At 48.4% G+C, this 26,698-nt stretch overlaps 1 protein-coding gene across 12 annotated transcripts in view; it reads right to left on the minus strand.

Moving 5' to 3' along the window:
- Positions 1-26,698, minus strand: part of NCOR2 (nuclear receptor corepressor 2) — a 213,267-nt gene that overhangs the window by 16,332 nt on the left and 170,237 nt on the right. For 8 of the 12 annotated variants that reach the window (XM_081966828.1, XM_081966827.1, XM_081966826.1 and 5 more), the window contains 14 exons: positions 24,144-24,293; positions 22,722-22,808; positions 21,346-21,626; positions 16,611-16,971; positions 14,732-14,959; positions 12,944-13,192; positions 12,170-12,322; positions 9,743-9,877; positions 9,501-9,657; positions 5,734-6,314; positions 2,767-2,874; positions 2,529-2,677; positions 2,155-2,354; positions 450-590 (listed from right to left, as the gene is read on the minus strand). In XM_081966828.1, the coding sequence (XP_081822954.1) occupies positions 450-590; positions 2,155-2,354; positions 2,529-2,677; positions 2,767-2,874; positions 5,734-6,314; positions 9,501-9,657; positions 9,743-9,877; positions 12,170-12,322; positions 12,944-13,192; positions 14,732-14,959; positions 16,611-16,971; positions 21,346-21,626; positions 22,722-22,808; positions 24,144-24,293 (2,980 nt within the window). The remainder of the gene's footprint in view (positions 1-449; positions 591-2,154; positions 2,355-2,528; positions 2,678-2,766; positions 2,875-5,733; positions 6,315-9,500; positions 9,658-9,742; positions 9,878-12,169; positions 12,323-12,943; positions 13,193-14,731; positions 14,960-16,610; positions 16,972-21,345; positions 21,627-22,721; positions 22,809-24,143; positions 24,294-26,698) is intronic. The other 4 variants (XM_081966824.1, XM_081966825.1, XM_081966829.1 and 1 more) reach the window with 4 other exon arrangements.

Genomic DNA, 26,698 nt, shown 5'->3' on the forward strand with positions numbered 1-26,698 from the left:
AAGCCTTCTTGGGCATTGGATCTTCAGGGCTGCCACATTTAGTGTGGGGGAAATTGGGAGGGGGGCATTGTATGGAGCTGGGGAGATACATAGGCATAACAACATTCCTTTCTCCAAGAGTCAAGGACATTCTGCCCTGCACCTGGAAGGGTGTGACTGGGAGGCATCTCCAGTTGGGATGGTGCCTGATTGGACATGGGATGGACATGTGGGTGCTGGACATGGACTTGGACTTTCTTTTGGGTGGGGAAAACCTGGAAGCTTTCAGATTTGGGTTTTCCCAGATGTGCCAGTAGGACATCTCTAATAAAATGGAACTTTGAGGAACTTCCAGCCTCGGAGTCTTCTTTCGTTGGGGGTCTTACTTGGGACCCTGACACAGCGAGTCTTTTGCAGCTGACCCTCCAAGCCATTCCATCGCCTGCTACGCTGTCCACCCAGCTGCTTACCTCAGCTCCAGCTGCTCGGCCTCACGGTACACAATGGGGTAGGCGCTGTTTCGGACACGCTCAGCTTCTCCGTTTCCCTCGGGCGGAGAAATCGGCTCGATGCAATTGTCCGAAGATGGGATTTTAATCTGCTCGGGGGACCTGTGGAGGTTAAGAGCGAGAAGGTGAGACTCGGGCAACAAGAAACGTGCGAAACCATGGGCGGGTTGGTTGTGGGGCTCATTTTAGGTTGAGAATTGTCCGTTCTTCCATTGGGTGAGACGGGGCAGAAAAGGGCCTTTTAATGGATGAAGATCTGGAGAGTGAAGGACCAAAAACGAGAATTGCAACAAACAGCGTTCTTTGAAGGAGGTGAGGGAATCAAAAAAATTATAAGCCAGGTATGTTCCAAAGATGCTTCTTCAAAAGGCAACTGGACTTTGTTTTCCCTTGAAGACATTTGGCTTCTCATCCAAGAAACTGAAGAAACTTCTTCAAGGAAACAATATCTTCAAGGAAAAACACGTCTTTGACCCCTCTTTCAAACCAGCTGTCCTCTCTGTCCAAAATGTGGACTTTGCTGTCTTCAAAAGAGTGACTTTTGTCTTTTAAATGCAGATGGACTGCTGAATCTTGTCCTGATGGTTTTGTTCCTTTATGGTGTGCCATGTGTTTATGAAGTACTTGCTTTGTTTCCCCAATGCACATGGCTCCCTGCATTTTACTCAAACCCATGCAAATGGCCAGCCCTCTGCAAGGAGAATAAATCCTTCCATTCCTCACCATCCCATCAAAGCTGAAGAAGCTTCTTGGATGAGAGCCGGAACATCTTCACAGAAAAACAAGAAGTCCAGTTTGCCTCTTGAAAAAGTACCTTTGGGACAACCGTGACCTGGATAACTGAGAATCTCTGTAGACATGTAGGTCCGGTTTGGATGGGTGTCTCCTTCAAAGTTTGCACCACTGGTGTTTCTTTTTGACACTCTATGATCCTTGAAGGCTCCCTCTGCAGTGGGAACATGACCCCTGCCTGGTTCTCTCCACAAATCTTGATGTTGTTGCCAGCTAGCGGCCAGCAGAGCTGGTAACAGATTCGGACAGTGAGGAGGTTGGGAGGAACATGGGGCAGTCCTGGAGTCTGGGGAAGGCCCTGTGGAGGGCTCTGCGTCGGACGCAGAGATGGGGCCAGGGCCGTCTGACAGTTATCAGCTGCTCAGTGGGGCAGAAGAACAGCTGGAGCCTGTTCCCAGTGTGTGCATGCACAGAGCTGCCAGGAGAAGGGAACAGCTAAAGAACAGGGGTCGACTCAAGAGTAAAGGCACAGGAGGACGGGGAACGGCCCCTCCCATAGGGAATAAAGAGGAGCAAAAGGGGAGTGGAGTTTGCAGGAGTTCAATTCATTCGGGGGAAGATCTGTTCCTGACTTCTGGCCAAGTAATTGCTGCTACAGCTTGGCGTTTGGAAGATATCGGCCTGGCAGCTCTCCAAGCCCGATAAAGGTCTGTAGCGGTGAAATCTCATGAAAGATTGTTGGCCGGGACTTTGCCGGAGAGGAATTCACTTTAAACTAAATAAAGAGAGGTTTTATCGGGACGAGGAGTCGGCTTTGTGCACTTGGGAAGCTTAGGTCAGAAAGCATGATTTGGGCACCCCTTTCTGTCCCTATAGCCCATCTTCCTCCTTCGGTGACCGCTTTCATGACCAGAAAGAGCAAAGAAAGCCTCACCTTTGATCTGGTTCATTTTCAGGGGAAATTCTAGAAGACGAAACGTGTTCCATTGGTTGGTGCTGGAGGTAAGATTCGGTAGGCGCTCGTCGGAGATCCAACACAGGACCACCAGCCCCCGAGTAGGAGTAGACGGGAGGCTGGATATGGGGATTGAGCTGCTGGGGATGATGGCGCGTGTAGTCTTGAGTGATGACTTCCTGTAAGAAAGGGACACCCTTCGGTTTTTATCTGCGGTCATTTCTCGAGAGAGTTCCCTATCTCTTTGAGACACCTTGGGGCCGTCTTTGTCTTGCAAACATTCATTTAACAACCAAAGTCACACCGAAAAAGATGACTTACGACCGGACTTTGCATTTTATGACCCCACTTACATTGATGTGCTGAGCCAAGGTGACGACGCGCTGATTTCCTTTGGCATTCGGGAGTCCCTGCAACGGCTGACCGGGGGACTGATGACCGTCGCTGATCTGGTGGAGCTGCTGCATGTGTGAGATCTCCGTCGCGGAAGGTTTGAGGGAACCTACGTGAGAAAAGTCAACGGGCGGGATGAAATGCGCCATAACCAAAATGGGGAGGGGGTCCCTGTTTATGGGTGGGGGAGGCCCTGACCTTTCTCCTTATCTTGAGTCAGCTTCATCCCTTTCTCGTGGAGGACAGAGGGGGAGTTCACGGGGCTTATGGTTTCAACGCCATCAGGACTGTAGTTCCCACGGAAAACTGAGGAGCACAAAAGAGACCCTTAACGGTCGGTGGGACGCCTCTCCTTCTCAGCTGAGTGACAACTGGTAGGAGACCCAAAAGGATGAGAGATACCCTCAAAGCAGGAGTGAAATGCTCTGAAGTCGCTACTGGTTCGTTTCGCTACTGGTTCGCTTCGCGCGCAACCGTAGGCGCTACCGCACAGCGCTGAAAAAGGAGGATTAAGAAGCCTTAAGGCAGGCATGTCCAAAGTGCGGCCCGGGGGCCAAATGTGGCCCTTTTTTCAAATTTCAAGCAGCCCGCAGCCTCTTCTCCCCACTGGAGTTATTTGTTTAGTCTTTCATAAAATACCGTATTTTTCGAAGTATAAAGATGCATCTTTTTCCCCTCAAAAAAGAGCCTAAAAATCTGGGTGCATCTTATACACTGAATACAGCATTTTTTGCCTCCCAAAACTCTGCCCCCTTCACCAAAATGGCTGTGCATAGCCTTTAGGAGGTTTTCAGAGTGCTCCTGGGGGCTGTGGAGGGCGTAAATGAGCAAAAAATGGGCCATTTTTTTTGCTCAACTCTGCCCCCCCCCCCAGCCCCCAGGAGCACTCTAGAAGCCTCTTAAAGGCTATTCATGCCCTTTAAAAAAAAAGGCCCATTTTCGTGGGAGAGTGCAAAAACTTTTTTTTTTTAATTTGCCTCTTCAAAATCTTGGTACGTCTTATACTCCGAAAAATACGGTAGGTTAATTCACATTTAATGCTAAGGGTTCAAAGAATGTCAGGCTGAATGATCGGCCCCACATATTTTCACCTCACCAAATCTGGCCCTCCTCGCAAAAAGTTTGGACACCCCTGCCTTAAGGTAAGTAGAACAGCGGGGGGGGGGGACGACAGCTGTGCAGTGTGATTTAGATTCACTAGAAAGCAGGATTTCCTGCTTTCCTAGCGAATATATATCGTGCGGTATAGCTGATTGTTGCACAGCTGATCGTCGGAACTGGTAGTAAAAAAATGCTACCGGTTCGGGTGAACTGGTAGCTCCGGCGATCAGCTATGCGACAATCAGCTGTAATTGTGCGACACAGCTGATGTCACACAGCTGATCATTGAAAGTACCGGTTCGGCTGAACTGGTAGCATATTTTTACCACCAGTTTGGGTGAACCGGTAGCATTTTTTAGTACCGGTTTGGGCGAATCAGCCCAAACCGGTAGCATTTCACCCCTGCCTCAAAAGATCCCTTTTGACACCTGGCATTTTGAGACCTCATTACTTGGATCCCTACGTAGAGAAGATGACCTGAGAACGTTCAAGAGGTCCTTCAACCTCGGTCCAGGCTGAACTGACCCATAGTCCCTGGATGAGGGGCCACGCTGTTGAGAAGCACACAGTGGCTTCCCCTGGGCTCTTTTGGAATATAGTGTGGTATGAAATGGTACAGTCCCCCACCTTCAGTTGTCCAGCACAAAAGCTTCAACAGTATAATTAGAACAGCTTTTGTTGTGGACAAGCAACTCATTGGCCGAGCCACATTGCTGACACCTGCGTGTTGCCGAGTTTGGAGATACCGCCAAGGGTTACTTCCATTCGAGCTGCAACCGAACTCATGGTTCTAGTTCTAGAACAGCCTTCCCCAGCCAGCGCCTGGTTTGCAATTTGGGGAGTTGTAGTCTCAACCAATCCGGGAGCCCGGAGATTGGGGGGAACAAACCGAGGAACCATTTAATAAACCTCGTTCTCTCCCCGCCAACATCTTCTGGCTCAGCACCAGACGACCTTCCCCATGTTGCGATCTGTGTACAGGTAGTCCTCGACTTACAGCCATTTGCTTAGCGACCGTTCAAAGTTACAACGGCACTGGAAAAAGGGACTTACAACCGTTTTTCACACTGACGACCACTGCAGCATCCCTGCGGTCACGTGATCAAAATGCGGCGTTTGGCATCCGTCATGTATTTATGACGGTTGCACTGTCCTGGAGTCACCTGATCACTATCTGTGACCTTCCCGGATGGCTGAGCAACTACTCACTTAGCAATTCCCCTTGCTTAGCAGTGGAAATCCTGATCCCCAACTGTGGCCGTTAAGTCGAGGACTATCTGTATCTCGGCCGACTTTATCAAGTTGACAACAATTCATGGACAAAGCAGAACACGAAATTGTTCTGCAAGGCAGCGCAGTGCTGAAATTCCTGACCTCCCCCATTCCTGCATTTCGTACATTTTGCAGAGGGCCACAGAGGCAGGTGGACGGGTGTCCAAACAGCGAAAATGACACATCACAACTGTGCAACAAAAGCCCCCACCTCTTTGGACAGGCCTGGATAAGTTGTGGAGGGGGGGGGATTTGATGGTGCATCCATGACATCCTCTCAAAGGGGTGTCAAACTCACGTTGTCACGTGACGTATTGGGACTTTCCCCTCCCCTTCACTTAACCGGGTGTGGGCATGGCCAGCCTGTAACTCATCTGGCCCGTGAGCCAGGAGTTTGACAGCCCTGGTTTACACTCTTGTCCCTTTTTGAGAGACCCCCTCCCCATTTCCAAGTCTAGCCTGCCCTGCCGCAGACAACGACATGCTCCAAGAGGAAATCAAACGCATGGGAACCGAGGGAGGGGGGGGGGAAATAGGCTTAAAATGGGGGGGGGGGGGAAGGAAGAAGCATGAGCATAGGAAGAGTGCAAAACAGGGGCTTTTAGGCAGACAACGCTGAAAACATAAAGGGGCCATCACCACAAATGTGAAAATTAAAACGCTTTGAAATAAAAATAAAGAAATAAATGATTGCGGAAAGGGAAGGATCTTTGGTAACGTCTCCGGGTGCGGGCTGGAAGGCCCACCCCCCGACGCGGAGAGCCGCCCCCGATTCACCCTCCAATGTCTTACCATCGCCATTGGTGCTGTTATTTAATGAACTTCTTTCGGGCCTCCCCTTATTGCAAGAAATTTGGCGCGTGATTATGACATCAATGAAGTTGGCCGCTGTCATGGTAGTCTTACCGAGTACTCGCAGCTCCTGTTCCTGCACTGAAAAGGGTTTACTCTTTTCTCTACTCGGCTGCTCGGGGGCCGAAGAGGCGTGCAGTGATGGGTCCAGGGGGCTGTGATGAGAAGGCTGGATTTTCCCCTGTCCTCTGCTAAACGGGTGGCTTGCCCCCGGCCCAGAAGAGGACAAAGTCTTGGGCTCGGTAGCTTTTACGGGCGAAGTTGTCTGTTCTAAACCTCCTGGACCCGCAGACAACTTGGAGGTGAACAGGTGGTTGCTCTCAGGCTGAGACCGTTCGCTTTTGATGTCCTGGCTCCTAGAGGAGGAGACCTCCTTCTGCATATGAGACGACTCCATCACCGAGGCGTAGTTGTCCATGCCACTTATGGAGCTGCGCAACGCCGATGCCGGACAGAAGCCGGAGGAGCAGGCTGGAGACGTGGTGGCGATGGATGAAGAGGAGGAGGAGGAGGAAGTAGACCTGCAAAGCAGAAAACCACGTCAAGAGATCTTCACAGGGGGAGAAGAAGGAAATACTCCCATCTTTTGCAAGGGGTGTCGAGCAGAAGGTAAATTATGGGGTTATTAAAGTCCCGGATTTCTGCCAGGGCTCACTTAGAAGAAATCCAGAAGTTGTTAAGTGTTCCAGTGCTGGAGGTTTTGAAGAAGATATTGGATATCCATTTGTCTGGAATGGTATAGTGCACCAAAGGTGCTTTTTCAAAGAGGCATATGGACTTTCTGGTTTTTCCTTGAAGACGTTTCGCTTCTTGTTCCAAGAAGCTTCTTCAGCTCTGACTGGATGGTGGGGAATGGAAGGATTTATACTCCTCGTAGACGGCTGGTCATTTGCATCCTTTTAGAGGGTCACTGAGACCACCTGGAGTTTATCTGTGTCTTCAGGATCACCTGAGTGGTGCAAATGGGTATAGAGCCTTCTTGGAACTGTTGAAAGGACTATGTTGTAGATTAGAAATAGATGATGTCCTATCCCCCCCCCACCTTCCTCTGTTGAAAGAGGCTTGTTAATTTTGACGTAAATGGCCCCTCTTTCAAACCAGCAGCCCTCTCTGTCCAAAATGTGGACTTTGCTGCCTTCAAAAGAGCGACTTTTGTCTCTTAACTGCAGACGGACTGCTGAATCTTGTTCTGATGGATTTGTTCCTTTATGTTGTGCCATGTGTTTATGAAGTGGTTGCTTTGTTTCCCCAATGCACATGGCTCCCTGCATTGTACTCAAACCCATGCAAATGGCCAGCCCTCTGCAAGGAGTATAAATCCTTCCATTCCCCACCATCCCATCAGAGCTGAAGTAGCTTCTTGGATGAGAAGCGAAACATCTTCAAAGAAAAACAAGAAGTCCAGTTTGCCTCCTGAAAAAAAAGGAGGACTGGAGGACTGAGAATCTCTACAGACTTTTAGCTATGCAATTTGAGATGAAGACCCTTGGAATGGTGTGGGGGGTAGGAATGGATTTCCAGAGGAAAATAATTGCAGACTACAGGAACCATTTGCACCACTCAGGTGACCCTGAGGACACAGAGAAACCTCCAAGTGGCCTCAACGACCCTCTAAAAGGATGCAAAGGACCAGCTGTCTGCAAGGAATAGAAATCCTTCCCTTCCCCACCATCCAGTCAGAGCTGAAGAAGCTTCTTGGATGAGAAGTGAAACGTCTTCAAAGAAAAACAAGAAGTCCAGTTTGCCTCTTGAAAAAAACACCTTTGGGACAACTATGACCTGGATGACGGAGAATCTCTATAGACCCCATGGTGGCGAACCTATGGCATGTGTGCCGGAAGTGGCATGCAGAGCCATTTCGTCCCAGACGCATGGCCTCACTGGCTCCTGTGCCACATTTCTATGCGTGCACATGCGCCAGCCAGCTGGCCTTTGCACACACGGGAGCGCCAATGCCTGGGAGACCAGCGTTCCAGCATGCATGTGCCTCGGGTTACAGCTGTTTGTCGGGCGCGTACCTACGTCGGAGGTTGGAATTTAAATTGCCGGCACGGGAATGCACACTGGAATGCTGATCTTCCAGGTAGGATCCATTTCCGGCATGCAGGTCAGCACGCAGTGACAGAAAAAGTTAGCCATTACTACTATAGACATTTAAGAATAGTTTCTTGCAGGAGCAGAGGGTTGGATTAGAAAACCTCCCCAGTCCCTCCCAGTTCTGTTATTTTGAACTTCCAAGTGCAAACTAAACTACAGATAGGATATACCGTATTTTTCGGAGTATAAGACGCACCTCCACCTCTAAAAGAACGTGGAAATGTTGGTGCGTCTTATACACCGAATGCAGCCATTTTTGGCCTCCTGAAGTCCCGCCCCCCCCCCATTTTTGTGAAAAACGGCCTGTTTTTTTTTTAAAAAAAAGCAGGGACATTTTTGCCTTGCCCCAGCCCTGCTGAAGCCTGCAGAGTCCCTGCTGGGAGCTGAGGGAAGGCAAAAACTTTTTTTTTTCTTACTTACCTCTTCGAAATCTTGGTGCGTCTTATACACCGGTGCGTCTTATTCTCCGAAAAATACGGTACTTTCTGCACTTGCGCAGATGGAGAATCTGGGGCCAGGCAGTTTTTTTTTTTTGCTGGATTATAATTTGGGGTCTGTGACTGAAAAAAACCATCTAGGAGGGACTGCGCGAAAAGGGGTTTCATTTCCAACAGATTCCCCTCCCTATACTAACATCCAGAATTGGCATGTGGAATTTTGCCTGTAAGACACCTTCCCTCCAATTGTCTGAATGCAGGTAAGAAAAGGTGTGTAGCTATCAAAGAAACACCAGTCAATTGCAAATGGCAGCTTCACCCGGAACAGCTGACCGCCTGCATCCCTTGAAGCCCATCAAACAACAACGTTTGCCTGTCACAGGTCCTGGGGTAGGACTCGCCAGGTGGACAAAATTGCCAAACACCTGGCTGACTGTAGGAGGCTGAGGGAGGGGTCAAATGCGTCATCAGTCGCGAGCCTACAAGAGATCTAACTCCAGCAGATTTGATTTGAGTTGACTCTTCTCTACCGTCAATTTGCTTTCACTGTTAGTAGATCAGATTCTTGTAGAGAACTTAACCTTCCAATCAACCTCTATACAGGTAGTCCCCACCTAACAGCTCATTTAGTGACTTTTCAGAGTTACAACGGCACTGAAAAAACTGATTTATGACCATTGTTAACACTTACGACCGCTGCAGCATACCCGTGGTCATGTGATCAAAATCCAGATGCTTGGCAACTGACTCATATTTATGACGGTTGCCATGTCCCGGGTTTACGTGATCCCCTTTGGCCACCTTCTGACAAGCTAAGATCAATGGGAAAGCCAGATTCACTTCACAACAGTGTTACTAACTTAACACTGGTGGGGATTCACTTCACAACCATGCCAAGGAAGGTTGTAAAATGGGGCAAAACTCACTTTAAACACACCTCACTTAGCAACAGACATTTTTGATTCAACTCTGGTTGCAAGGCGAGGACTACTTGCATTCATTTGAACCACCTGGATTTCCTGATTTCTCCTGTTGGACAATGCCGGTGTGACAAACCAAGAAATGGTAAATAATAGACAAGAAACCAGGGCACAGAATCCGCGCAGGTTCCATTTTGTGCCCTAGATATCTGCCGCGAACAACTTGCTTCTGCCTTTCCGGCATTTGACCTACCGCAAAACGGTGGGAGTGAGACCTTCTGGAGAGATGATCTTCATGTTGGTGTTATGCAGCACGCTGGGACGCTGCTGAACGTTTTCCTGGGTGCGAGGGGAAACCGGGGAGTGCTTGTGAGCGTGTGTGGGGGTACGGCCGCTGCTGTGCTCGGTGCCTGTCATAAAAGATGAAACGGGGGCACAATGAGACAGTGCCAAGCCCCCACTCCTTCCCATTCGAGGTGGTGAACCTCAACTCACCCGGCCTCCAGATGGGCGCGTGTTCCACCGTGGCTGTGCTGGTCACAACCGATTTCTTGCGTTCTTTTTCACAGTCCCGTTCTTGATCCCGTTCGGAAACCGGGGCTCCCGTCTTGACTAAATGCACAGGGGTACCTGTGAAGCACAGGCCGTTGTTTGTTTCCCCATCGTGGGTACGCGCTCTACAGTGGCTTTGCTATTTCACCCCCATCAATCTCCAGTCAAAAAAAAGCATTCGACGAAGAATGTTTGATAAAAAAACAAAACCTCAGAATTGTAGGGTCCTTGATGCCCTCAGAGAGCACTAAGGACCCTACTGTCCTTTCCTCCTCCTCCCTCTCCACAAACCCCATTCCCTTCAAGCCCTGATGAGGTTCTCTAGTTAGGTCATGAGTTTGTCTACAAAAATAACCCTCCATCAGAGGGCACCAAGAACCTCACAGTACAACCTTAAGCTACAAATATTCTCTTCTATCGGTACCACATGAGGGGCTCCAATGCTCCCGAAGGCACACAAATGGGAGAAATGTGCATGTAGGCACACTTCCACCAGCTAGCACTGACAATGTTAACCTAATTTGGTAATGGAAGGTCTGCAAGAAAATGACCCAGCTCGGAGAGAATACTGCTATTCTCTTCTGTTAAAACTCGGAGATTATGGGTAGGGAACTCAAAAACCTTCAGATCCAAATGACATTTGGGTAGTCCACTTCATCGTCCTTCATCCTGCTTTACCTTCTTCTTTTTTAGTAATCTATTAGCTGACAACCCGGTGCTGCCTGGGTATTTATTTATCCCAACCCTCCTTCCATGAACGTCCCCGCAATTTCTAACGTTGGATTTTCCCGGTGGTGGGATTCAGCCAGTTCGCACCGCTTCGGAAGAACTGGTTGTTAACTTTCTGAGCAGTTTGGTGGACTGGTTGTTGAAAGAAATCATTGGGGCAGAGAACTGGTTGTCAAATTATTTGAATCCCACCACTGGATTTTTCCCCCTTACCAGAGGGAGCCCCCTTGTGGACTACTGTGAAGCCGTTACCATAGCAACTCCACAGTGCTGTACAGTAGAAGCCATTTTAAGGCACAACAGGCTGTATCTTAACAGAACCACCCACCACCACCCTCCAAGGGGTGTCTAACCCCCACAGTATTTGTTTCCAGAGGGTAAGTAATCTGTGTACCAAGTTTGGTTGAAATTGCTCGAGGCATTCCAGAGTTATCCTGGAACATACACATACACATATCTATATACACACACAGCAATTTATGTATGTATGTATGTATGTATGTATGTATGTATGTATGTATGTATATATATATATGTATATGTATATGTATGTATATCTATGTGTGTATATGTGTGTATATGTGTGTGTGTGTGTATACGTATATGTATATACATACATACATATACATACATACATACATACATACATACATACATACATGTATTTGTGTTACCCCTGGTATGCCCAAATATGTGGCATATACAGTAGCTAATACATCTGCCTAATATGTAGTACAGCCCAGGCTCAAATCCCAGTAAAGGGTATGGCTAGCTGATGAGAGCTAAATAGCTTGAAATAGATCTATACTAGTCTCCCTTTATTTATCAGCACAAATACAACACACACACACGCGCGCGCGCACACACACACACACACACACACACACACACACATATATAAAAGAAGATAAAGAAGATTTCTTTTTTGCGTTTTTCCTTTCCTTCCCTAAACTTTGTTTTCAAAATATTGCAACCTGCATGTTCCTAACACTGTCCTCCAGGATTATGGGGTTCTTGAACATGAGGAAGGGCAGTCAGACTCAATCATCCTTAACTCTGGGCTGAACTAAAGTCGCTGGTTTGTGGTTTCCTTCATTTGGGTGCCACCAAGAAGCCATGAGGTGGCTTGGGTCAGGATTGGTCCCAAGATTGGGTCGAGCAGCCCACAAATCCATACTTTTCAGTTGATTTGGATCCCACTGGTCCCTTCTCTGTTCTTCTTCTCCAAGAAAGCTCCAGCTACTTCCTTCACCCAATCTAGAACTCCCTCTTTCTCTCTAGCTTGTATTCCCTTGTTCTTGTTTACACCTCTGTTATTTGCCCTTGATTCTTCCCCTCTCAGATCACAAAATTAGGTCAAGCAACCTACAAGCCCACACTTCTGACTTGATCTGGACCTCACTGGTAGTCTCTCTTGTACTTTTCTTCTGGAGCTCCACCTATTTCCTTCAGCCGATCTAGAACACAGCTTCCTTCCCTCTCCAGCTTGCCTTCTCTCGTTCTCCTTGACCTCCAACTCTCCCACTCCGGAACCTTTTGCCTGTGCGCACGCCGGTGGATCTCCTCGGCAGGCGGTTTACCAAAGGAGGATATTTGGAAGCATCTCACCTGCCTCGGGCTCTAGGTCCCCTCCTGACTCACCTGGTGAGAGTGGCGAGCTACTGTGTCGGCTGCTGAAAGGCTGGGCAGCGCCATGCATGTAGGTCAGGCGGTCCATGGAGGCTGCGGAGGTCCCTGGGGTGGGGGGCACGAGCACAGGGAGGTGTGGTACTTGAGACAGGTCAATTATCCCTGCTGGGAAAAGGAAAAGGTGGTTAGGAACGGAAGGAGAAGCCCAGGTGGGCAGCGTCCTCTTTAAGACCAATGGAGCTTAAATTTGGCTGGCAGGCCTGCTCTGAATTCCCTGCAGTTTTTAATTCTTCTCCCTTAAGAGTCCACTCATGGCATGGGCCTCACTTCAAGGAGAATCTTACGGCCCAACAAACCAATACCACGTTTCCCCCAAAATAAGACCGGGTTTTATTTTCTTTGGACCACCGAAATAAGCACTTGGCCTTATTTTGGGGGAGGCCTTATTATTTTGGGGGTGCAGGAGGCGGCGAGCGTGGTCACCTCTTGGCAGCTGTTGTGTTGCAATATTTTGGGGGAGGGGGCTGACTTGTGGGTGTGTGCGGGCGAGATCCTGAACTTTCAACTGGGTGGGGAAAACCGGGAAGCTTTCAGATTCAGGTTGCCCACATTTTGTACCAACGTGTTTCTCTTAGTAAATTGGAACTTTGAGGAAAGCTATGCCTCGAACTCTGATTTAATTCTTGATGATATTTGGAATACTGTCTCATGGGCGTTTGTGCAAACAAGTCTCCAACATGGCTTCCCCTCCCTCCCGGGCCCGCTGGCGCCTCACGAATTCCAGACCTGCTGCGTAGTTGAGAGCCAGGGAAGGTTCTCGTGGAGACAAGCTGCGAAGCAGATCGACTCTCTGAGCCATGGTGGTCGCCGTGGCGGCGTTGTGGTGCATTTGCTGGGAGGTGATGTAGTCGTTGATGATGGTCTGCCTGTTCTCCATGGCGGCGGTGTCCGGGTAACCACGGATGAGGTAGGGCGGGTAGAGGTGGGGGTACGTAGGGCCAGGAGCCAAGTGCCTCGGCAAGTAATAGGCAGCTGCTGAGTCAAGCGGAGGTGATTAACACATTCCAGATTTTAGAACATTTGCATCCAACCTTGTATAAGGTCTCAACTCCTGTCTTCTACACCATAAAGCTCCACTTAAGGTCTTCCAAATCCTTTTCCCGCTCTTTCCCAGGGCCAATCCTTAGATCAGGGCAGGGGTGGATTGAAAAACTTTAGCAACCTGTCCTGTGCCCAGTTACTGGGTGGGTGTGGTGCCTACTCAGCCTCCTACACCATGGGGGAGAGGGGCATTTTCACCCTCCTCAGGCTCCAGAGGCTTTCCTCCAGCCTCCGAGAGGGCGGAAATAGAATCCCCCGGGCTCCCGAGGCACTCTGGAGGCCAGAAACATTTCCAGACTTCCGGGAGGCCCATTTTTAGCCCTCTCAGAGCCTCCGTGCAGCCCCTGCACTTATCTGGCATCCAAAAAGGGCCGTGTGGAAACTCCTGGGATGGGCGGAGCAGGGTGGACACAGGGCTAGCCAGTCCTTTCAACTACCAACTGTAAAATTAGCATCCAGTTCACCAGAATCGGTCGGAACGGGCTGAATCCCACCCCTGGATCAGGGATGTCAAACTCAAGGTCTGCGGGCCACATCCAGCCTACGGGGTGTTCAGATCTGGCTCTGGGAAGGACTGGCCCACGATGCCTCTGCTAGAGAAAATGGAGCTCCGTTTTCCCTGGCAGAGGGCTATCAAAAGAAACTAAAAGCAAAGCAAAAGGAGAAATGTTTCCCCTTTTGCATTTGAGCATGCAAGAAGGGACAGGAAAGGAGGAAGGGGAAAGGCAAGGAAAAAGAAGGGAAGAGGGGGAAGGAGAAGAAAGGAGAATGAAGAGGGAAGGAAAAGGAAGGAAGGAAATAAGGAAGGAGAGAAAGAGGAAGGAAGGAAGGAAGGAAGGAAGGAAGGAAGGAAGGAAGGAAGGAAGGAAGGAAGGAAGGAAGGAAGGAAGGAGATTAAAATGACAGGGTCTGAGGGAAGTCCTCAGAGGGAAAGAAATGAAGGAAGGAGAGGAAATAGCAATGGGCCTTTGACTTCTATACCGCTTCACAGTGCTTTTACAGCCCTCTCTAAGCGGTTTACAGAATCAGCCTCTTGCCCCCAACAATCTGGCTCCTCATTTTAGCGACCTCGAAAGGACGGAAGGCTGAGTCAACCTTGAGCCTGATGAGATTTGATCTGCCAAATTGAGGGTCTGAGGGAAGTCCTGCCTTAGCACTTGGCCACCACAGGTGGCCCCAACACGATTGACATTGAGCTGGCCATGCGCCCCCCCCGCCCCCCGATGCAGCCCTCAATGAAATCGAGTTTGACACCCCTGCCCTAGATCTAATTGCAACCACGCCATGTTGGAGAACCCACTGCCCAGATTGTGGCTCAACTCTCCATGCACCTCTAAGATCTGCTAACTTTTTGATTTAACCCAAGTCCCGTACAGGGACCCGTATTCTTAAAAAACGGTCCAATCTGCACTGGGACGTAGCTACAGAATGCCCCGCAAAGGGGATAGGTTTATGGACTTTTCGTTCTCCTACCTGCTTCCAAGGGAATCCCTCGGGGAATGGCAGCAGGGTCAAAGGTCAGTGGAATGTGGCCTCGGTATAGATCCATGCCACTCGTCCCACGGAGAAGATGCTCGTACGGAGTCATTGGGTGATGGTGTTCTGGGAGTGGGGTGTGAGGAGATTTGGAGCTGGTGATGTCCCTGGGGGTGGTAGTGACCTTTCGGTCTTGAGACACGGGCTTCCCAGCAGTGATGCTCCCTGCGGAAGAAGAGGACAGCATCAAAGGAAGAAGGTCTTTGTATAGCTCAGGGTTGAACTGTGAGGTCCTTAGTGTTCTCACAGCACTGATGAGGTTCCCTAGTTGGGTCATGAAACACCTGCAAGAAATGACCTGGATGACTGAGAATCTCTACAGATAAATCCTCCAAGTGGCCTCAACGACCCTCTAAAAGGATGCAAATGACCAGCTGTCTGCAAGGAATATAAATCCTTCCATTCCCCTCCATCCAGTCAGAGCTGAAGAAGCTTCTTGGAGGAGAAGAGAAACGTCTTCAAAAGAAAAAAACAAGAAAGTCCAGTTGCCTCCTGAAAAAAGCATCTTTGGGACAACCATGACCTGGAGGACGGAGAATCTCTACAGACATCTGCAAGAAAACAAACGCCTTCCGAAAGAACCAAGGACACCCCCACCCCCACCCCCCGATGAAGTAGACCTTCACATCTTTGAAGAAGCAGCCAACCAACGGGCATTAGAAACAAGCCCACAATTCCTGAAAATTGTCATGCTGTGCTTGAAACATGATCAAATAGATCACCAAGGCCTTTCCGTAGGACTCATGTCTTTCCATCTCTTTCAATAGAAAGTTGGGCTGAAACACTTTTGAGTTCTACAACCAGCTAGCATGAAACTGGGGCTTCCCAAGAGCAGGAAGCAAACTCCTGGTCCCGACAAAAAAACCTTTTATTAATTGGCTAAGAAATCTGCTCATTCACATCCAGCAAAGTCTTTCAAGGGAGGATTTACAGTCACAGACCTTCTCTGGCTTGGAGAGCTGCCAGGCTGATATCTGCAGAACTTGGCAAGGAGCCTCGGAGAGTCACGACCCCATCAAGCAAACTAATTGTCTCCTGCAAACTCCACTCCCCTTTCGTTGCCCTTTTGTTTCCTCTGGGAGGGGCCCTTCATCCTCCCCCTGTGGCCTTACTCCCAAGTTAGTGCCTGTTCTTTAGCTCTTCCCTTCTACTGGCAGCTTGTGCATGCGCTCACTGGGAACAGGCTCCAGTTGTTCTTCTGCCTCACTGATGTCTGACTCTGAAGGCAGCTGATAACTGTCGGACGGCCCTGTCCCCCTCTCTGCCTCTGACACAGAGCCCTCACCAGAGCCTTCACCAGACTCCAGGACTGGCCCATGTTCCTCACCAACCTCCCCACCATCCGAATCTGCTGACAGATTCACTGGCTGGCCACAATAGGAGCTCCTACATAATAAACAAGATGGCTGACCTTCAAGTTGCCAAAGAAACGAAAAACGATGAGGAGCAAGGAATTATTCCTGCTTCCCCCCCCCCCCAACATTCCCGGGTAGTGGACCGGGGGAAACCAGCGCGTTGACCCGCAGCCAAGCAGCAGACAACCAACCCGTAATCGCAAAACAAAAAAAAGACAACAATAAACTATAATAAAACAATACCAAATTTAGTAAGAAATGAAATCCTGAATAATATCGCAAGAGCTAAATTATTTACGTCTCTTAAAGGCTGGACTGAGTTAAAAAAAAACTGCACTCTACCGGCCAGAGGAGGCGTGGCCAAGGCTCTTTAACCTCAGTCTCAAGGCAAATGGACAAAAGTTAAAACCGTGCTTGGATTCTCCAAGCAGTGTCAGAGGAGAATAAGCAAGATAGCTGACCTTCCAGTTGTCGGGGCGCTGCCTCTCTTGTGGAGACGGGGGACCCTCGATGTAGGTGACCTCCAAAAGCTGCCCCATGGGCCGTCTGGTGGTCCTCGTACGCCAGGGGGCTATGGCGAGGCTTCCCTGGCTCAGACATAATCATGGGGGCTCCCCTCGTGATGGAGCCCCCCGAATTCGTCACTGAGCTGGGCCTGCTTTTCAAACTGTCCTCGTAAGCTCTTTCCAGCGTCCTTGAGTCCTGCATGGCCTCCATAGGGAGCATGGGATGAAAATTCCTGCCCGGGCTGCCAATAATGGACCGGACATCGTGCTTTTTGGTATTTGTGGATGTGTTTGTGTCGTATTTCAGTGGAGTACCCTGGAAGCAAGAGACAAAAAAAAAAAGAAGGACCATTAAGCTGGCAGATGAAGGACAGAACGGAATAGAATTCTTTATTGGCCAAGTGTGATTGGACACACGAGGAGTTTGTCTTCGGTGCTCCGTGTACATAAGGAGAATAAAATACATTCATCAAGAATCAAAAAATACAACACTTAGTGATAGCTATCAGATCACACCAGGAAACAAATAAAAGCAATATAAATTGAAAGATACAAGCAACATGCTTATAGTTATAAGTGGGGAGAGATAGGTACTGGGAAGGAAGAGAAGAATAATAGTAATACAGTCTTAGTAAATAGTTTGGACAGTGTTGAGGGAATTATTTGTTTAGCAGAGGGATGGCATTCTGGGGAAAAAACTGTCCTTGTGTCTCGTTGTTCTGATGTGCAGTGCTCTATAGCATCATTTTGAGGGTAGGAGTTGAATTTATGTCCAGGATGCGAGGGGTCTGTAGATATTTTCCCAGCCCTCTTTTTGACTCGTGCAGTGTCCAGGCCCCCCATGGAAGGCAGGTTGGCAGTAATTGTTTTTCCTGCAGTTCTGATTCTCCTCTGAAGTCTCTGTCTGTCTTGCTGGGTTGCAGAGCCAAACCAGACGGTTATGGAGGTGCAGATGAGAGACTCAGTCATTCTTCTGTAGGACAGAATCAGCAGGACCAGGACCATTCTAGGTCAAGATGCCACATTTCATGGACTGGTTTATTTTAATTCCCACTCTTTCCATTTGATGGGCTGGAAGACCATCAAAGAAGAACTTCTTTTTGGACAGAAGAGTCCAGAAACCTCCAGTTTCATGAGAGGTTCTCCCCACCAAGGAGAACTCCTATTTTGGAGTGTCTTCTGGGTTCAAGCCCACCTAAGAAAGCTCAGCTTTGCTTTGGCCTAGGATTTAAGCCAACAGCCTTGCTTTGGAATGAATGGATGGGACAGACCCTCAAACCAGGCCATCAAAGATGTCTTCAAACCACCGTTGGCTTGGTTGTGAGGTCCCATCCATTGACAAAGCCCAATTCTCATCTCTTCTGCTCCCACAACAAGCTAAACCCAACCTGACCAGACTCAACAAGCAATCCCAAAGCCCCCACACACACACACCAGCAGTCAAACTCTAGCTAGGATTCTAAATTAGGGTTTGTGCAAACCATGGGTTGCAATCTAGAAGTGGAAGGCAGGCGGACCCAACTGCTTGGAGTTTAGGCATTAAAAATGCAACCCATATTTATCTTGTTGTTAAAGAGAAAGTAAAAATGCAGAAGGATACTGTGTTCCAGCATTTATTTTTTTGGGGGGGAAACCAAGGTAAGCTTCGAAGAAAGCTGAAGAGATTTCCAAAGGGGTGGGTGGGAAATAGCTTTATCTCTATAGATAATTCAATTTAGATAAGCTGAGCTCCGTTAGATACTCTGCACAGAATACAGAATAACAGAGTTGGAAGGGACCTTGGAGGTCTTCTAGTCCAACCCCCTACTCAGGCAGGAAGCCCTATGCCCTATCAGACAAATGGTTGTCTCTTCTTAAAAACTTCCAGAGTTGGAGCATTCACAACTTCTGCAGGCAAATCCTCCCACTAGTTAATCATTCTCAATCGGAATAGAGTTGGAAGGGACCCTGGAGGTCTTCTAGTCCAACCCCCTGCTTGGCAGGAAACTGTATACCGTTTCAGACAAATGGATGTCCAACATCTTCTTAAAAACTTCCAGTGTTGGGGCATTCACAACTTCTGGAGGCAACTTCTGTTCCACTGATTAATTGTTCTCACTGTCAGGAAATTTCTCCTTAGTTCTAAGTTGCTTCTCTCCTTGATTAGTTTCCACCCATTGCTTCTTGTTCTACACTCAGGTGCTTTGGAGAATAGCTTGACTCCCTCTTCTTTGGGGCAGCCCTTGAGATATTGGAAGACTGCTATCATGTCTCCCCTAGTCCTTCTTTTCATTAAACTAGACAAACCCAGTTCCTGCAACCGTCCTTCATATATTTGAGCCTCCATCCCTTCTAACCATCTTTGTTGCTCTTCTCTCCTCATGTAGACATTTTCTGTATTATCTAATACGCAATCCGAAATCAAGCTGCTGCAACCATCTGTTCCCCCCACCCCACCCCAAAGCCTGGGACTCACCCATCCTGTTGCTATGGAAACAAAAAAAAACCCTCCCCAAATTTTACCAGCGTACAAAGAATGGACCCGGTTCAAGCATTGTTTTGAAAATCTGGAAGTCGGCGAACATTTTCTTGCAAACAGACCCAGCGCTTCAAGGCCGAAGCTGCTCAGGAGAGGCCTGTATTCAAATCCATCAAAGGCGATAGATCACATCTGGCAGTTTTGGAACAGGCTGGTGCCCTGCTCTGTGTGGGAGCCAAGCCATTATTCTTGCCCCGTGCAAACTAAACGTGGCAGGTCTCCAAGGAACGGTTAGAAACCATCTGTTTACTCTCCTCGAAGGCAGCTTGTGGTTAAATCGCCTTTGGGTCAAGCTGGGGTTAATTGAAACGAAGGAGAATGTGCCCCATCGATTGTGCTGGACGATCGGGGCACCACCTCTCCAGGAAAGAGCATGCTTGTTGTTGTTGTTTTTAATCCCAAAGGGAATTTTTCAGGAGGCAACTGGACTTTCTTGTTTGTTTTTTCTTTGAAGAGGTTTCACTTCTCATCCAAGAAGCTTCTTCAGCTCTGACAGGACAGTGTGGAATGAATGATCTTCTAAAGGTAAAGATTCCCCTCGCACATACGTGCCAGTCATTCTCGACTCTGGGGGGCGGTGCTCATCTCCATTTCAAAGCCGAAGAGCCAGCGCTGTCCGAAGACGTCTCCGTGGTCATGTGGCCGGCATGACTCAACGCCAAAGGCAAACAGAACGCTGTTCCCTTCCCACCAAAGGTGGTCCCTATTTTCCTACTTGCATCTTTTACGTGCTTTCGAACTGCTAGGTTGGCAGAAGCTGGGACAAGTAACGGGAGCTCACTCTGTTATGCAGCGCTAGGGTTTCAAACCGCCGAACTGCCGACCTTTCTGATCAGCGTCTTAGCCACTGAGTCCCTCAGAATGATCTTCTAAAAGGATGCAAAGGACCAGCTGTCTGCAGGGAGTATAAATCCTTCCATTCCTCACCATCCAGTCAGAGCTGAAGAAGCTTCTTGAATGAGAAGCAAAACGTCTTCAAAGGAAAAAAAAAAAAAGTCCAGTTGCCTCTTGAAAAAAGCATCTTTGGGACAACCGTGGCCTGGAGGACTGAGAACCTCTACAGTTGTTGTTGTTGTTGTTGTTGTTGTTGTTGTTGTAATTAAAAGAAAGGAGAACGCTTATCGACACATTTTTGATTAGCTTCAAGCGTCCTGACACCCAACAATATGGGCTCTCTTTTTATCCATGCAATTCTTTTATTTCTAATACGAATAGTCCTCGACTTAAGGTCACAATTGGGACCAGAATTCACATTGCTAAGCAAGGTGGATGTTCAATCAGTCATGCCCAATTTTACAAGCTTCCCCCCACCCCACACGTTGCTAAATGAATTATTGCAGTTGTTAAGCGAATCATAAACTCAATAAGCAAATTCAGCTTTCCCCATTGATTTGTTGATCGGAAGCAAGTCGCAAATATTATCCTGGGAGGCTGCCATAGCCCTGGCTAATTGCCCAGCCCTGAATTTTATAATATTGCGACGGTTGTAAGTTGGGGACCAGTTGCAAGCCACTTTTTTCAATGCTGAGTAACTTCAAATAGTCACTAAACGATGGTTCTAAGTTCTGACCGAGGCTTCCCGAGAGCATAAAGCAAACTCCTTGTCTCGACAAAACCCCCTTTTATTAATTGACTGTGAATTCTGCTCATTCACACCCAGAAAAGTCTTTCGAGGGAGGATTTACAGTCACAGACCTCCTCTGGCTTGGAGAGCTGCCAGGCCTATCTCTGCAAAACTTGGCAAGGAGCGTCGGAGAGTCACGAACCCATTAAGCGAACGAATGGTCTCCTGCAAACTCCACTCCCCTTTCGCTCCCCTTTTATTTCCACTTGGAAGGGACATTCATCATCCAACTTACTCCTAAGTCAACCCTTGTTCTTTAGCTCTTCCCTTCGTCTTGCAACTCTGCACATGTGCTCACTGGGAACAGGCTCCAGCTGTTCTTCTGCCTCACTGATGTCTGACTCCGAAGGCAGCTGATAACTGTCAGACGGCCCTGGCCCCCTCTCTACCTCCGACATAGAGCCCTCTTCAGAGCCTTCCCCAGACTCCAGGACTGGCCCATGTTGCTCCCAAACCTCCCCACTGTCGAAATCTGCCACACCACCACCTATAAGCTCAACTAGGACTGTAACAAAAATTGGATTTATTTCAAGCCCCGTGTAATCTACCTGGGTAATCGATCCTTCCTTAATGGGTCGGGCCATCAGAGAGAGATCGGGTGTGCGTCGAAGGTCCTCCTTCGGAATTTCGTGAATCGATCTCCCCGCTTCCTTCACCGTGGTGACCAGCCCTTCGTGAACTGCTTTCACCTTCATCGGAGTGAGGGACTCGTGGCTCCTGACCTTGTAAGCTTCTGTTAAATCCCTGGGTGGTGTGTTCTCCCTCTTGAGTTGCTTGGCTTCCCTTCGGGGGTAGTCCTCTGGCGATTCCACGTAGGACCTAGGAATTCCTAAAGGAAAAACACACAGAGAGGGCCTGTCGAATCTTCTTCTCCTTTCCTTTAGGGTCAGGGGCCTCCAAATTTGGCAGCTGTTAAGATTTGGGGACTTCAACTCCCAGAATCCCCCAGCCAGAGTGAAAAAGAACACATTACCTTAGACCAGGGATGTCCAACCTTGGCAGCTTCAAGACTTGTGGACTTCAATTCCCAGAGTTCCCAGCCATAACTAGAACTCACCGTCTCCTGGTGATTGGCCATCCAGCCTGCTTTCATGCCTAAGGCGGGACTAGAACTTATGCTAGCTGGGGACCTCTGGGAGTTAAAGTGTCAGGGTTCCAAATAGCATCCAAAATTAAATCAGAGTCCGAGGCAAAGTATTCCTCAGTTCCAATTTATGAAGAGAGCCATGTTGGCACATCTGGGAAAACCCAAATCTGAAAGCTTCCCGGTTTTCCCCACCCAGTTGAAAGTTCAAGATCTTGCCCCCACACCCACAAGTCCATCCCATGGTCCAATCTCCCACTGCCATGCTGGCATCTCCACCCATCCAGTTCCGGTCAGGTGCAGAGATACAAAGACAAAGGATGACCTTGGCTTTCTAGAAAGGATTTTGTTATGGCTACATATCATCCAACTCTGTACAATCCCCCCTCCCACTTTCCCAAAATGCATAGTAGAATAATAGAAAGTGTGGCAGGCCAAAGATCCAAAAGAAAAGATGGCTGCAGGCCTGACCTAAAGTCCACAAGTCTTAAGGTTGTTGTGTTTGGGATCCCCTGTTCTAGCTAAGCAAAGTGGGACATCCTTCCACCTTGTTTCTTCCTCGACTTAACAGAATCGACCAACGCTAAGCTTGGGTGGACAATAGTCCCACAAGGAGTGACAACTCGAGGCAAGGCTGAGGCGCGTGGCAAAGCAAAGGCAATGTATGTAGGGCAGGAGTGGGCAGGGTGAGTGGGAGGGAGTGGCGGGTGGGCAGCCGGAGGTCGTATTTACCGGTTTGACGAACCAGGTAAAATTTCCACTAACGGTTCGTCTGAAACCAGCTGAAACCACCTCTGAATAGACACTCAAAAAGATCTCCTACCTTCCTTGCCTGATTACCTTGCGTGATGGAGCCTCGGATGTGATGCGGTTCCTTTAAGTTGAGCGGACTGTGCCTCTCGGGAGGGATGGCTCGGCCCATTAAACCTAAAATGACACCCACACACACACACACCAAGAAAACAAAAGTTAAAACAATGACATTTCCAAGCATGTACATCTTTCTTCCGCCAAGGTGGAAATATCTCAGGTTTTGAATACCCTGAAAAGCAGAAAAAGATGAAAGGATCTGTTATTCTGTTTTTTACACTGCAGCAAGATCTCCAAATTCCACCCTCCCGAATAACTTTGCACATTTCGAAACATCTTTTTAAAAAATCCCCTTCTAGTTAAGAAGAGAGGACAGGAGACAGGAGTGAGTTTGTTTCAACTAGGAAAGAAGAATTCCCAGAGAAATTTCTACTTTCTTCCGGTTTCTACCTAGGAGAGGGAATGATTTGAGAAATAATTAAACATTTTTATCAATACAGCTAGTCCTCAACTTAAAACCATTAGCTTAGTGACCATTTGACCCTACACCACCACTGAAAACAATGACTTATTGCCGGTTTTCATATTTACGACCATGGCAGCATCCCATGGTCATAAGATCAAAATTTGGGTGTTTGACCGTTGCATGCCCCAGGGTCAATGTGATCGTGATGGGCAAACTTTCCAACTGGCTCCTGACAACCAAAGTGGATGGGGAAATCACATCCACTTAACGACTGTATGGTTCACTTAACAATTGTGGTGATTCAGCTAACAACTACAGCAAAAAAGCTTTTGTGCCTGTCGGTGGCCGGCCCCTCCAGCAGCCGAATCAGAGGAGGAGGAGGAGGCGTGGAAGTTGAGGTCAGCATCAAGGCAACCTGAGAGCTCTGAAAGGGAGGAGGGAATGGAGCTGTCAAAGAGAGAGGGGGGGGGGCGGGGCCTGGGCCGTCTGTCAGCCCTCAGATGGAGAGTCAACAGCCCCCAGGTCTGGAGGTGGCTGATGAGGAAGAGGAGGAACAGCTGGGTCCAGTGCCTGACACATGGATGCACACAAGGCAGAGGAGAGGAGAGCAGTGGAAATCTATGGGCTGGTCCTTGGGACAAAAGAGCCACCACTGCTAGCAAAGCCCCACCTTAGTTCTGGGGATAAAAGACAGGAGGCGGAGATGAATAGATGTGGCAGGTAACTATTCATCTCCCTGCCAGGCGGACTTGTTAGCCTGCGATGAGAAACTTTTTGCTGGGGCTGCCGGTGCTCCTAATAAAGGAATCATTAATTTAACTACAGAGGGTTTGTCATTTTTGGGGGCAGAACAAAAGTAGTCATATGGGGTGCAACTCACTTAACAAGAGCCTTGCTTAGCGGTGGAAGTTTTGGGCTTGGTGTATGGTGGACGTAAGTCAAGAACTACATGCACGATTGCGTCCAAGTTGCTTATCAAACCTCACCTTCTATATTAGCAGAGGAAAGTTCACGTCCGGATAGCAGCCTGGCCGTCCTCCCTTCCATCACGTCGTACGTTCTCTTAGTGCCAGCCATCTCCTGCATGGCTGCATTGCTCCTGCTGTTCTCTTTAGGGGCCTGGTTAGCAACCCCACCTGGAAGAGGAGAAGATAAGGGGAGATAAGGAGAGCTGTGGAACGCCTTGCATGGAAGGCATCTTCCCCCACTAAACGACCGACACCAAGGACTGTTTCTAGCAAAACGGAGCGGCGAACACAAGCTGTCCGTGGACCACAACTCCTCATGGAAGGCATCCCACGCCACTAAACAAGTGACACCAAGGACTGTCTCTAGCAAAACGGAGCGGCGAACACATTTGTCCGTGGACCACAACTCCTCATGGAAGGCATCCCATGCCACTAAACAAGTGACACCAAGGACTGTTTCTAGCAAAACGGAGCGGCGAACACAAGCTGTCCGTGGACAACTCTTCACGGAAGGCATCCATCAGTCCCGTGCACTGAACTAAACAGAGAGGCGAACACAAGTTGTCTACGGACCACAACCCACACGAAGTGCCTTGAACCTCCTGAACCTGCTACAAACTCAGTTCCTCAGACCCTTCGATTGGCGACTCTTGTGAAAGCTGGACACCAAGAACTTTGCAAGAAAAATTTGTCTCTATCAACAGTTGTTTTTTGGGGGGTGGGGGCAAGCCTCGTCCGTCGATGGAGATTCTCCGTCCTCCAGGTCATGGTTGTCCCAAAAGTGCTTTTTTTCAAGAGCCAACCTGGACTTCCTTTGTCATTCCTTGAAGACGTTTCGCTTCTCATCCAAGAAGCTTTAAGCAAGGGTGGATCTTATCACAGCTGCAGAGTCAGCCATCGGGAGCAATAAACTGGCAGGCCAGAGGCAGAACGATGAAGGAAGAATGCACCCTCCTCCAGTGCCCAAGCGCCCCTTCCATCCTCACAATCTGTCAAACTCGAGACATTTAGCTGAAATGGTGTAAGGTTTCCTGCCTAAGCAGGGGGTTGGACTAGAAGGCCTCCAAGGTCCCTTCCATCTCTGTTTTCCATTTTATTCCAATTCTTTCCTATTCTGTTCTGTTCTGTTCCATGCTGTGCTATGCTGTTCTATTCTATTCTATTTCCTATTCTATTCTAGTTATTCTATTCTATGCTATGCTATTCTTTCCTATTCTATGCTATGCTATTCTATTCTATGTTATGTTATGCTATTTTTTCCTATTCTATTCTATGCTATATTATTCTATGCTGTTCTTTTCTATTTCCTATTCTATTCTATTTCCTATTCTATTCTATGCTGTTCTATTCTATTTTATATTCTATTTTCCATTCTATTCTATTCTATTTTATGCTATGCTGTTCTATTCTTTCCTATGGTATGCTATACTATTATTCTATTCTATTGCATTCTATGCTATTCCCTATCCTATCCTCTCTCTCTATTCTCTGTCCTGTCCTATCCTCTTCCTCTTCCAAAGGAGAACAGTGACAACTCTAGGAAGAGACCTGGAAAATCACCCTCTTGCCGGCTGCTAAAGGAAAATACACCCTTATTCTGAACACAGATGCCTACAAGGCAATGGTGGGATTCAAATGAATTAACCACCCGTTCTCTGCCCTCATGATTTCTTCCAACAACCAGTTCAGCCAAACTGCTCAAAAAGTTTAACCCGAGGTGGTGCGAACCGGCTGAATCCCACCACTGCTACAAGGTCAAGGCGAAGAGTTTTCAGAAGGACCCTGCCCCGTCTGAGTCTTTGAAAGAGAGATTCCGCCAGCGGTTTGAAGAAAAGGTTCATTGATTTCCCGCAACGATCAGAAACTTCTTGGAGGAGAAGCGAAACGTCTTCAAGGAAAAAAAATAGAGAAAGTGCAGTTGCCTCTTGAAAAAGCACCTTTGGGACAAAGCTCGTTTAGTACAGAAAACAAAACACACTCCTTTGTATATTTGTGCTTGTGTGTGTGTGTGTGTGTGCACGCTTGGCCCAGGACAGGACATCTGGCTTGCAATGAAGCCATGCTGCTCTTATGATTTGTCATCCGTGGGCCCTGGGGTTTCGTGACGATGCATATTTTTATACAGCTCTACTTTCTAATCCGATTTACTGTGTCGGGTGTGCAGAGGGATCGGAGTTTATGACAACTGAAGAGCATATGCGCCCCATGTATAAAACAAATAGGGAATAAACTCCTCTGGGGCAGCCAGCTGCCTTTCCCGATAGTGTCACTTGGCTCCAGCAACCAGGCAAGGAACCTCCTAGGGACAGGGGGGAAAAAACCTGTATTCTAATAAAGGAGAATATTTGTAGCAAAGGGTTGACACGAAGGGTCCTTGGTGCTCTCTGAGCTTGGTGGTTTTCTTGCAGACGTTTCATGACCCTTCTAGATAACATCATCCATGTAGAAGGGAAAGGGGTTTGTGGAATGGAGGAAGAGGGTGTGGAGGAGGAAGAGGAAGGGGGGGAAGAGAATCTGTGGGGTCCTTGGTGCTCTCTGAGCTTGGTGGTTTTCTTGCAGACATTTCATGACCC

This window comes from Natrix helvetica (assembly GCF_964273705.1).
Source record: "Natrix helvetica genome assembly, chromosome: 14".
In the NCBI taxonomy this organism is placed as follows: domain Eukaryota; kingdom Metazoa; phylum Chordata; class Lepidosauria; order Squamata; family Natricidae; genus Natrix; species Natrix helvetica.